The sequence below is a fragment of the Solanum dulcamara genome, chromosome 9 (assembly GCF_947179165.1).
Source record: "Solanum dulcamara chromosome 9, daSolDulc1.2, whole genome shotgun sequence".
Classification (NCBI taxonomy): Eukaryota; Viridiplantae; Streptophyta; class Magnoliopsida; order Solanales; family Solanaceae; genus Solanum; species Solanum dulcamara.
Genome location: NC_077245.1, coordinates 2,335,429 through 2,348,653, shown reverse-complemented (window position 1 = coordinate 2,348,653; position 13,225 = coordinate 2,335,429). Strand labels below are relative to the sequence as shown.

Sequence of the window (13,225 nt, the reverse complement as noted above, 5' to 3'; positions counted from 1 at the left end):
CTAGCAATCAAACGGCCCATCAATACTTGTTACCTACCCCTCTCTCGTCTTTCATATCATTAACGTGATTCTTGGAATTCGAAAAGTAGTTTGTTTTGTACACACTCAAGACAAATTGAGTATTTATGTAGACATCAATAGGCATTCATCATATCATATGTACGATACAAATACATAGATTGTGGTAGACTTGAAAGAAAAGATGAGTAAAAAAATTCATCAATAGACATTCATCAAATCTCAAACAGAAGCACAAGAAAGGGCATCAATATGAAACAGGTAACATAACACCATACACATATAACCATATTTGCACACAGATCCCAATCATTTACTTCTTTGGAAACACAACATGATTCAATGTCGTCTTCTTCTCTCTCCTTCTCCCTCTGCTCCACCGCCATATTAATTATCTCAACAATGGTGGTATTGCAGTAACTACGTCAATTATATATACAAGGAGGAAAATTATCATAGTTCTAGTTGAACTTGGAAACAGAAGAGTGGTCTTGCTCATTCATAAAAGAAAAAGGACTCCTCCCACCTACTTGGACTCTAAACTGCCAAATAAGAAATAGATATGAATGAGATTCAGATATAAGGGGAAAATTAAACAGAGCAGCAGGAAGCTCGTAGTCAAAACATATAAAGATGTAGTCGCTAAAATGGAACATACATACACTGTTTTTTGTTGCCTTGTAACGTTGGATGTCGCCATTGTCTTCTCTAAACACTCTGCTTCCTAAGATCAGAATCAGTTGAGATACAATAAGATGGTGAAGACAAGCAACCACTGCTAGCGATGGTGTTAACGTACTACTGGAAATGTAACGTACAATCCATATTTACCATTGATATCTCCTTGAGGGTTCTCCATGGCCCTTTATCTGACCTTAAACAACCACCATCATTTTCACACGTACACCTACCACCAAGAAAATCTGGCAACTCCCTGAAAATCACAATGTTTTCACGATATGTTAATAGTAAAGAACTCGTATAACTGCTACTATAGAAAAAAGAATAGAAAAAGTTTATAGACTATTACCATTCATCAATGATTTCAAGCAGTTTGGCTTGATAATTGTTGCCAAGAACCTAGAAATTTGAAAAATCACAGTTCTTGATGAGCAACATATAAATTGTTCGATTGGGATCATTTTCTTCTATCCTCATTTTGGAATGTGAATGAACCTTTTCTTCATAACATAATATAAAAGAAACATGCGAAAAACTTGCTCAATGGAAAGAAAACATGCCATACATGTATCTTAGACGTCGTTTCGGGGTCAAGAAAAGGCTTGAGTATATGCCAGAGTAGCCTAAATCCCGGTCCAGCATTTATAACAAACATTTCACCAAGTGTCTGCAAAATTATTTTGTCAACGTTAGATGTTAGCTAGCAGTTGTATATATGACAGTACGCGAAGGCAAAAAATGTAAGAAAGAAACCAGTAAAAGTCCAGTCTTATAACTAAACTAATAAAGGGTATATCAAATTACTTCAGGGTAATAGTCATTATCAATCTTCTGCAGCTGCAAAATGACTTCTCGTACAGGCTTGGTAAAATTCCTCAAACTCTATAATATAGAAAAATGAACAATATGAAAACTGAACCATAAGAAGCACATTGTTAATAAATCCACCAGAAAAGACTACTATACCACTCCTTCAACATCCAAAATGGTAACACCTCTATCGATATGTCTTTTTGCAGCTACAGAGCAGGCAGGAAATCGGAAGTCAATAGACTTCTCAAATTCTTGGACGTGATATTTAACATAACGATCCAGAGTAGTCACTTCCATAAGTTTGTCGACATTCATTAGCCCCAATTGTTCAATATAAACTGGTCTTCCTTCCTTATCCGTGCCATGATAGCCCTGAGGGTAGTTTTGTAGAACTTCATCCCTCTCATGGAAGTCGAAATCCTGAGCAAAATATTATGTAGGATCAAGAACATATAAAAACTGTGAAGTACTATTTAATTAAAAAATTTAAACCAAAATGTTCCTGATAATTCAGAAGAAAACTTTCCATATGTGCATAGGAAGATTAGATCATGTCTACTAAGCCTTAGTTGACCTCCAAAGGACAACAAGCAAACCAGAAAATTCGATAAAAGAGACTTACGGGATTTTAACAATAACAATAACAACAATACCCTATTGTAATCCCATAAGTGGGATTTGGAGGGGATATAATATATGCAAACCTTAATTACCCCTACCTTTATGGGGGGTAGAGAGACATTTTCCATAACATAAGCATAAAAGTAAGTCATCTACCTTGATAATACTGTCAGTTCCAAAATCTGTTCTCCATTGAAGCATATTTGTCCACATGAGCTTCGTCTTCTCAATATCAAACTTTCTAGCTTTCAAGAATCTGAAAAAAAAAAAAGTTTTACAGCTGAAAGTTCAAGATCATTGTCTTCAATCATCACGTGAATTTGAGATAAAGGTTTGAATACATGAATGCATTGTGCTTACTTTAGGAAACATATATGGAGTTAGAGTAGCATTTTTCTCGTAATTGGCTTTGAATCACATGACACTTTATGAAAGGTAAAGGCTATATTTTGGAGGCAAAAATGATGAAATGACATGTTTCAAAATCATATCATAAAGTTATGTGTACACCTAACTCAAAAGAAGCTTCATCAATCCAAGTTATTAAACTTCCGTTTGGTCATAGATTTTGAAGTTGAAACTTGAAATTTTGAGTTTTTGAAATTGTGACATTTGGAACTTGAAATTGTGTTTGGACATGCATTTTACTTGGAAAAGTTTTAAAATTTTGTGAGTGGATGTGAAATTTCAAGACAACAAATATTTAAGATAAATTTTCAAAATCTATAGCTAAATCTAATTTTACGCATCCTACATTTCAAGCCGTTGTAATTAGAGATCCCTAATAAAGTAGTCATAAGATTATTTTGGCATGTAAGTGGTTAAAAATTGGACATAGGGCACCTTAACAATTTGAGATTATCATCATGCATAGGAGGAAGCACGTTCTCCCGGATCAGCACTTGTCGAAAATTATTTACAAATCCCAACTCCTCAGGGCCGCCCCTAATTTCCGTTGTGGTAAAAGAAATTCCAATATCAGAATGTAATTGGTCTTCACCATCAAATAAAGATCCTTCACCACCTGTGCAAATTTACAAATCTTTAAGAAACGCTCGTATCAAAGTCATGGTTGATTTCTCAAATTGTTACTCAACGAATTGTTAAGTATTATCTCAGAAAGCCACAACTTTTTTTATTCCAATTTTTTCCAACAAAAAAAAATACTAATTATTAATTGATTATGATGTATGAGTATTAAAAACGCAGTGCGTGTCTACTGCATCATCGTATTGTTAGTTACCTGACATTTTGGGAGGACTAGTTGAAATGTCTGCTTATAAACAGATGTAAAATGAATGAGTGATCTGTTTAACCTGCAACAAAAGTTTAACAATCAGAAGAATGTCGAAATTGAGTATTTGATTACTTTACTTAAAACAATATTTGGAGTTTGGATATTATGAAAGAGGATTGGGAAGTTTCGTGAAGCAGTTAAGCTTTTTTAATATACAGCGGTTGGTTTGGTTTTGTGAGACTATCTCTTACTAGCGGGAATATGCCAATGTCCCTTTCCTATCTATTTAAAAATTAAAATAATTGGTAGTACATTTGTTATGACCGCGAATTTGAGATTTAAAATTTATGATTTTTTAATAATCTCAAATTAAAAAAAAAAAAAAAAACTTCTTTATATGTGTTTAAGGAAAATTGAAACCCCATATAGAAGGGCACTGGCTAAGCTTAGTTGAGTTCAGGTGACTGTTTTGTTAGTGAGTTTTCAATAAATATATTATATACATTTAATAGGTTTCTCAATATAAAAATAGAATTTCTGCAAATAATAGTGAGGTTTTGAGAATCTCACATGATAACTTGGATTTGTAAATATTTGTGGGATTAAACTGTGTATGTTGTTATTATACTAGGTATTTGTTTGAGTGTTCAAAATAATTCCAACTTCATGGCTTGAAATTCTATACCACTATATTTATCATTCCACCACAATTTTTGATGATTTATTATGTTTTTTTGCTTAATTTTTTAGCTCCTACCTTTTATTTATTTAATTAATTTTAGCCTATTAGTCGGGAAAATTTTGTTTTAATATCTGACGTCATTAAAGTTTATGATTTGATTATAGTAAAATCTACCTATCTTTCTTTTCATTATCTGATTCTCTCATGGTTTAACTCTTTATTTTTTGGAAAAAAAAAGATCCTGCGTCAATATCAGTTCTTAGAAATTTGCATATTTAGGGTGGGCATTCAATTTCATTTTGTGATATTTTCCAATTTTTAATGCAACAGGAAACGAACCCAAGTAACAATATTTTCAATAAGTATGTTCGATCAGGAGGAAAATTATTTTTCTTTTACAAAAATATTTTAATGAGTGTATCCTCCTCACCCTTCCAACCCACCTCATCTTCACCTCCGTAGCGACTTATAATTTTTCAAAAAATATTTTTTCCCCTACCAAAAACACCCTAATTTTTTTTCTAGGATTGATTACGTGCAAGTTACTCTCTTGGACTTTATCCTTAGTGAAAAATACAAATTCCAGTTGAAGTTGCAGTGGAATATACCCAAAAAGGCTGCAATTGAAATGATATTTTGTTCATTATTAGTATGATTCTTTGGTATATTTACATCTTCTATTCTATATTCGAAAACGTCACTGTCAATACAGCGTAGGCCAAGTAAATGTAATTGGAATTCTAACACTTCCTTCCTAAAAATCAAAGTGGAAAATCAAGAGCACCAACTATTTTTCAACTACAAAAAGTGGTTATTCAAAAAATTTACCTGCTTGAGGGCGAGCATGTGCTCAAGGTTTATCAATCTTCAAATTACTAATAAGCCCCCAAAACAATTTATTGGAGATTGAAGGCACACTTGATGTAAGATCAACATAGAAACTGAAAAAAACTTGCATAAGTTTACCAGTACGTCGTCTTCAATTAAAATTACAGTTATATATACAGATATTCACAAGTTATTTTTTTACATTACATATTAAGGGGAGAAACTACAATTGATCTTTGAAGCTGCTGACCACATTGTCTCATCCGACGAATGGCTTCTATATACACAGTAGTCCTTTGCTCAAACAACTCTAAGCACACCTAGGAAATCAAAGGTAGTCGTTTGAATTGGAAACACGTTTCATACGAAATACTACCATTAGTTCCACAAAGTTTGCAGCATCAAGGAAAATTAAGGAAAATGATTGGACAACATATATACCTGCTATATCCAGTTTCTCTTGGAGCGCAGTTGAGTAAGCTTGTCCCTCCACAGAGCTGTAATTACCAATGTCAAAAGTGAGAACTAAAACATTTAACCAGGTTAAGTAAACTGGCAGAATAACATGCCAAGGGTAAAGTTGAAATAAAGAGTAGCCAAAAAAAGAAAAGAGGCATTCTTTTTTAAACGGATTAAAAAGAAAAGACAAACAAATTGAAATGGATGAAAACGGATGGAGTATGAAAGAACATGAATTTTGTAACTAGAGCAGATAAAAATCCCATTAGCCGGATGATTTTGTAGCTAGAGCAGATAAGAACCAAATCCACAAAAACAGTTTGCGACCATTCTCCAAATTATTGGCTTTCGACACATAACACACCCGCACCAACTTAGCAACTGTAGTGTCTAAATCCACTTTGATTGGCAACAAACATGTCATGGCACTAAATATCGTTCACCATAAGACACTGACCCTATCCCCTGATCTTGCAAGTTCTCATAGATGTAAGTCTTGAGCTTTTTATTTTAGTAATAAATAATGGATCATAGGATTATGACAGCATGGACAAGAAAGCAATTCAGACAACAGATATATGAATAGCAGAACCGCCATCCCACACAAAATCTGGACATGTTAACAAGCGCACCAGCATCTCTATATCGTTCTTCAACCGCTGCAATCAGCATATTTCGCACAAGAATAAACTCCTTCGTTTCAATGCACGGCTTGCCATTAGGCCTGACCCACCAAACAAGTTGGATTATATTAGTTATACAACAAAATAAGGCATTGTCATACATATCATACCATAATCATTTGGGACGCATGAAGTAAAGAGTTTCAGCTAACTTCAAACTACTTGCAATTTTTATCTCCCAAGAAGAAAATAACACTATTGTCATTTTTTATCAACACATATAAAAAGGGCAGCCTGGTGCACTAAAGCTCCCGCTATGCGCAGGGTCCGGGGAAGGGCCCGACCACAAGGGTCTATTGTACGCAGCCTTATCAACACATATACCAAGTAAGAAAATTGAGCAATTTATTAAACTCTTTTTCCTGATCCCCCCCCCCCCCCCCAAAAAAAAAACGTGACAAAGTTTGACAAGCATTGGCGGATCCAGAATTTCAATTGAGGGGTGTCAAAATTTAAACAAGTAAAATTGCATAGAAGCCAAGAGGTGTCAATATGTAATATGAATACATAAAAATATATTTTTACCTAGCTAAACAATATAATTTTCCGACGAAGGGTGTCGGCTGACACCCCTCAAGTGTATGTGGCTCCGCCACTGTTGACAAGGAGTTCCTAATGGAGGCTTACCTGTCAAGCTCGGCGAACAATAGACCGTCTGAACCAGTAGTGTGAACTACTGGCTTCGGAGATTCAACAATTTTCATACCATCACTATAAGCCAAGTACTTGTTGACTTGTATTGGCACCTAGAACAATTAAACAGCAGAAGGTTTATTACGTTAGCAATCACTTGGTGCAAGAGAACATTAAAGTTGAATTGATGCGAGGAAACAGGACTACAATGATGGGGACTACTGAGGAAAATATAGATGACATTGTACACAATTTCTATATTGTGCTCAATCGGTGGATAGATATGGGATTGAATTTAGTTACATCCTTAAATGTAAGTACTTGGTGTGAGCTGTATAACCATAATTACAAAAAGAAAAACAAAGCTGATACAATAGGATCAGATGGAGGTGAATGGGGAAGGATCAGAGGTAGGAGAAATAGGCCCAGAAATGAAAGTGGTTACAGTCGATTGAAAAGTTGGACCAAGTCTGATCTCCTAGAGCTAACAAGGCAGGACTGAGGAGTAATTATAATCCTCTCATCTTCCATCATGTACTGGGCGAAATACAAACCTCTAGAAGTCACTGGTTTGTAGAGAGAATATGGTGGGATCATAACCTAAATAATGAATAGATCATTATTTAAAGGATCATGAATTGGATAGTACTTGCATCACTCGGTTTAGAGTGGATATTAAGTAAGATATACATTTCATATGTTGTTATCTCCAAAATAATAAGCTATCATTTAACTCATGCATAAAACAGAAGTTGAGGAGGTTAATTTTTCACCTTGCTTCTCACAGCAATGTTGATTGCATCAGATGGACGAAGATCAAAGCTAATACTCTCAGCATCATTGTCAGACTGTCATGACAACCATATTAGAGGTGGTTAAGTTGCATACCCTAGCCTAAAAATGTACTGAAACATGGGGACGTAGTCAGTCAGCATAGTAACAGCATTCTACATACCTTTGTTAGATATAACTGAGCATAATAAGCCTCATGCACCCTCTTGGTAACTCGAACTAGTTTAACCTTCAAACAGGGGAACTGTCAGATCAAGCATAAAACATCACACAATTACTGATAGAGCACAAACAACAAGCTTACAGTGTAACCCATCTTCTCAACCATGTCATTCACAACTTGATACATTGTTGGTCTGGCCTAAAACAAAGCCAACATTTGTCTTTTTCAGTAACGGAATCGACAAAAGCTGCAAGAAATTTGGCAGGATGGCTTTACCAGCACCTAGATAGGAAAACTTACAATTTGGACATTGCGCACAGCTGCCATGAGCAGCGCACTTGGCATCTCCACTGTCATATAAAACAGACATAGAGACAGAGAAATGAGACAGCCTTACTTGATTTATGCACCTAGCAGACAGTCTAGTCATTAAGCAAATGAATGAAATATCTACGTACAAACAATTATAGGGAGAAGAAGCCCTGTCCCATCTTCCATTCTTAACACAATCGCTGGATGTGGAGCATAATCAGGTAGATGACCTCCTTGTGGATTATTATGGACACATTTCAAATGTCTGCCATCTCTCATTTTGATCATGAAACCATCTGGCCCACTTCGCACTTCAACTACACGAGAAGAACAGGAAAGTTACTCCACAGAGAAAAGTTGCTGCCCTTTTATTTATTTATTTGAGGGCAATTTGTGTATCCACAATTTTCTTCACGACACTTGATAAGGGTTGACATCAATCTCGGTTTTAAGGATAAAATTGTCTTTTGACTAACAAGAAAGCAACAGACCGCCAACAGTGAGGTCTGCAACTCGACTCCAAAACTTGACATATGAAAATATGCAGAGAAGTTGGAAAATTTATGGGAATGCCATCACACTGTGAAAGAATCATCTCAATACTAAATTAGAACATTATACTTCATATATAGAGTCATTATTTCAATGAATCCCAGCATGATCACTAGTGAAATTATTATTTGGTACAATGAATCCCAGCATTATCAGTTGTGTTTTCTCAATAAAGAATCAGAGAATGCCAACAAGGAATACAGGACTTGAGAAGAAAAAAAGCATACCAGCTTCTACCACACTAGAGTTCACATAATCTGCGTCGCTTTCATTGGAATTCTCTGCCATGCTACCATTTCCATCTGATGATGAACTAAAGGTGCATTGTATCACCTTGCTTACTCTGGATTGTGGTTGACGAGCCACATTAACCCGGAAGCTAGAGATCCCATTAAGCCCCCAGAACCTACTCTTCGAAATCTTAGCCTTCACTACAGAAGAATTGACAGGAACAGCAAACTGACTTGTTTGCTTTCCACGTACCACAGGACAAATGACAGGCCCTTGCAGAGAGCTCATTCTGCCTACTCTGGAATGACAATAGTTACATTATAAGGATCATACACAAAAATCTATATGATTAGAACATTTCCTAGGTCAAAACCAGAATTTTGTCATTGATTTTCTCCGAAGTCATTCCTTTTTAAGTCACATACATGGTGTATGTGAGCATATATAAGAAACCTACTAAGTTACAACTACAGCTCAATCATGGATTCCAGTCCTAAACTAATAAGTGCCACTTGTATGAATTCTCTAAAGCTAGGCGTCGAAAAATTACAGTACACTATATATAAGGTCAAAATTATTCCGTTAGGTATATATATGTAGATGTGTTTACCTCTTTAAATTTTGGAACACTAAGTAAAAATAAAGACTCTGCCACGGTCTATGTTCCTTCAATTCTATTTGGACCTATTTCATTCCAACACCAAGAATTTGTCTTTTAATTATCCATTTCATGATTGATTAACGATGACAAATAATTTGACAAACTACAAGTGAATCCAATTTTATTTTTAAAAATAAAAACAGAGGATTTCAAAGTAGTAAAGCAACATCTTTACTCCAATTGACCAATCAAAACTCAGTTTTGGGAATAATTCCAAAGCCAACAATTCCACGGTCATCACTACTTAAGTCTAAACAATCCTAATATTACCGTGAACACGAAATAGATTAAAAAAAGGTTCAATTTTTACACATGTTCTGCTTGAATTTCAACTTAAAGATCAACCCTTTACCTTTTTCACAGTGATCAAAACAAAAACTGACAATTCAACTTTTTTCACCGATTAATTAAATAGTTTAAGCCTCTGATCGATCCAACTGAACAAGAATAATAGCGTAAGGGACTACCTGGATCAGCGATCGCAGCTTCAACAACAGTAAAACCTTCAACTTTCCTGGTAATTATTATTATTATCTCAATATCACAAAATCATAACAAAATAAAAATAAAAATAAAAAGTAAAACAGATATTTGGTTGAAGAGAGAGAATTGGGAGGCCGACAAAGAGGTATGGATAAAGGAGAAGAGAAATAGTGTGAGAAAGAGAAAAGATAAAGAGATAAACTCTTCTTTTTCTGTGTATTTGAATAATGAAGGAAGAAAAAGAAAAATGGAGAAGGAATAGTTAAGTAAGGGACTGTGGAGTAGTGTAGATATTTATTCCCATTGGACAAGGAAAACTACTTTGTCATCCTACTTTATTGACATTTATGTCCTCTTACCTTATGACCAAGGAAAACGATATTGCTTCTACAATTAAATTAAATTAAATTAAGAAGATAATAACATTCTGTTGAAAGTAAACAACCTAACTAGGAAGGAATGATGGAGAAAACAGAAGAAATGAATGAAACAGTAGAAATTGTATTTGCCGACTTAATCATTGATACACAATGAGATTCTATTTATATATGTGATTTGTAATTAATTAATGTTAATTAGACTCTCTCTAACAGACTTAACAAACTCAATTAACAGTATTGAGTAGTTAATTATGTACAGGCCTAACCAATTATACAATGTAACTAACTATACAGTGTTCATTTCAATACTCCCCTCAAGTTAGGTGGTAGAATATGTCCAGCATTCCCAGTTTGCACAACATGTCACTGTATAGTTGTTTCCCTAAAGCCTTGGTAAATACATCTGTCATTTGCTTCCTACTTGCTATGTATTCAATCTTGATCATGCCTTCTTATAGTCTTTCTCTAATGAAATGACAATCTATTTCTATATGCTTTGTGCATTCATGATATACTAGATTAGAGGTTATTTGCATTGCTACTTTGTTATCACAATGCAAGTTCATAGGTAATTCAACTTGGGCTCCAATTTCTTGTAACAATCCTTGCAGCCAAACTAGCTCTGCAACAGTGGTAGCCATACTCCGATATTCAGCTTCTGCTCAACTTTTGAAAACGGTGCTTTATTTTTTCGACTTCCATGAAACCAAGGAATCCCCAAACTTTATTCCAAAATTTGTCATAATTTTTCTGGATAACAAGCATGATGCCCAATCAGCATCACAAAAGGCATTTATCTTCCCCGACTTTCTGCTACTCATTAGTAATCCGAATCCAGGCTATTTTTTAATGTACCTTACTACATGTAATGCTACATCATAATGTAATTTCTTAGGTGCATGCATAAACTGACTTAGGTGTTGGACAGCAAAAGAAATATCTGGTCTTGTCATAGTTAAGTACAGTAATCTCTCAATCAGCCTTTAATATGTTCTTCTATCTTCTAATTTAGCATCACCTGTGATATTGAATTGATTATCATACTCTATACTTGTAAGCTTCTGGCTTCTCTCAAGTGGTGTTGTATTTGTTTTCCCTCCAGCCAAGCCACATTCTGATATTAACTTTAAGGCATATTTTATTTGATTCATCAATATTCCTTTTTTGGATCTTGCAAATTCAATTCTTAGGAAGTATCTTAACTCCTCTAGGTCTTTCATTTTGAAGTTATGATGCAAAATGTCCTTAGCTTGCTGAATCAATGTATCACTATTTCTAGTGATTAGAAGATCATTTACATACATAAGTATGATCACAATACCACCAGTGGTGTCTGTTTTGGTGAATAATGAATAATCTAACTTGCTTTGAGTAAAGCCTGAGTGTGTGAGAGTAGTAGTTAGTTTCAAATTTCACTATCTACTGGCTTGTTTCAATTCATATAGGAATTTGAGTAGTCTACAAACTTTTGTCTCCCCCTGACTATTAAATTTAGGTGGCAATGCCATGTAAACCTCCTCTAGTAAATCTTCTTGAAGGAAGGCATTATACATATTTATTTGAAAGAAAGGCCAACAGGGTTGAGCAGCTAAAGCAACAACACACCTTACAATTACTATTTTGACCATAGGGGAGAAGGTATCATGATATTCTAAGCCTTCCTATTGAGTAAACCCTTTTTCCATAAGTCTAGCTTTGTACCTCTCAACACTGTCATCAGCCTTGTATTTAACTTTGTATACCCACTAACACATAGTGAAAGTGTTTTTTGAGGGTATCCACAATCTTTCAGGTATGATTGTCACTTAATTCCTGAATCTCTTGGTCCATAGCTTGGATCCAATCACTATCCTTAGAAGCTTGTTCAAAAAAATATGATTCAGGTATAGTAGATGAGAAGGTGGAGAGATAGGATTTATAAAAAGGAGTAACATGAGCATAAGTCATAGAATTGGAGATAGGATAGAGTATTTTAGGAGTTGTGACATAATCAATGTGCCATATAGAAGATCTAATGGTTCTGGTAGATTTTCTCTAAGGCATAAGAAGGATAGATGGAATGGAACATGAAGGAGAGATAGGAGGAGAATCTGGAGTAGGAAAAAATGGAGAGGGAGAATGTGGAATAGAGGAGGGTGAAGAGGTAGCACTGCATGAAAGTTGAGGAAAAATATCTTCAGTGGGATGAGAGAAAACATGTGGTATAAGAAGAAAAGAAGAGGTATGGGATGGAGGAAGAGATTCTAGGAAAGTATATTCAGGATGGGTGAAAGGAAACGTAGATTCTCTAAAGAAAATATCCCTGCTCACAAAGAAAGTGTCAGTAGCAATGTTGTATAGTTTGTAATCTTTTTGAGTATCGAAATAGCCCATGAAAATAGAAGGATGGCTTTAGGGGCAAGTTTGTCAGTGAGGGATGTGTTGCTTGCATAACATAGATAACCAAACACTCTGAGGGAACTGAGATTAGGAGGATGTTTATGAAAGACTTCATAAGGACACTTACCCTCTAGGACAGAAGAAGGTAGTCTGTTTATAAGAAATGTGGCTGTAAGAACACATTCACCCAAAAACTTTAGGGAATATAGGCATGAAATCGAAGAGCTCTTGCCATTTTAAGTAGATGCATGTGTTTTCTCTCAGCGGTGTCATTTTACTGAGGTGTATGTACACAGGTACTTTGATGAATGATGCCAAGTGAAGGAAGAATATTGTAATATTGATTGTTGAAAAATTCAAGACCATTATCTAATCTAACAATTTTAACAATAACTAAAAATTGAGTTTTAATAAAAATAAAGCAAGCTGAGATAAAATTGACTACTTCACTTTTATATCTCTTCAAAAATATCCAGGTCATTCTTGAATAGGCATCAACAATAATAAAAAAGTACTTATGACCATTATAAGTGCATTGTTTATAAGGTCCCCATACATTCATGTGTAATAGTTAAAAATGAGTTACAGATTATGTGACACTAGTTGAAAAAGGCAAC

The 13,225-nt window shown here is 34.9% G+C and overlaps 2 protein-coding genes across 2 annotated transcripts; both read right to left on the bottom strand.

The window, feature by feature from the left end:
* Nucleotides 1-163: 163 nt before the first annotated feature.
* On the bottom strand, nucleotides 164-3,600 carry LOC129902133 (phosphatidylinositol/phosphatidylcholine transfer protein SFH12-like). Its single transcript, XM_055977188.1, has 10 exons — nucleotides 3,377-3,600; nucleotides 2,977-3,157; nucleotides 2,290-2,389; nucleotides 1,666-1,932; nucleotides 1,504-1,581; nucleotides 1,265-1,366; nucleotides 1,049-1,098; nucleotides 850-952; nucleotides 681-742; nucleotides 164-560 (listed from the first exon to the last, which is right to left on the bottom strand). The coding sequence occupies exons 1-10, from the start codon at nucleotides 3,381-3,383 to the stop codon at nucleotides 545-547; spliced, it is 966 nt and encodes a 321-aa protein (XP_055833163.1). The 5' UTR covers nucleotides 3,384-3,600; the 3' UTR covers nucleotides 164-544.
* A 1,394-nt stretch (nucleotides 3,601-4,994) lies between these two features.
* On the bottom strand, nucleotides 4,995-10,081 carry LOC129902132 (bifunctional nuclease 2). The gene is made up of 11 exons (XM_055977187.1): nucleotides 9,834-10,081; nucleotides 8,702-9,003; nucleotides 8,069-8,239; nucleotides 7,911-7,960; nucleotides 7,752-7,808; nucleotides 7,611-7,676; nucleotides 7,429-7,503; nucleotides 6,650-6,768; nucleotides 5,972-6,063; nucleotides 5,322-5,377; nucleotides 4,995-5,200 (listed from the first exon to the last, which is right to left on the bottom strand). Exons 2-10 carry the CDS (start codon nucleotides 8,991-8,993, stop codon nucleotides 5,325-5,327), a joined length of 975 nt encoding a protein of 324 aa, XP_055833162.1. The 5' UTR covers nucleotides 8,994-9,003; nucleotides 9,834-10,081; the 3' UTR covers nucleotides 4,995-5,200; nucleotides 5,322-5,324.
* Between the last annotated feature and the right edge of the window lie 3,144 nt (nucleotides 10,082-13,225).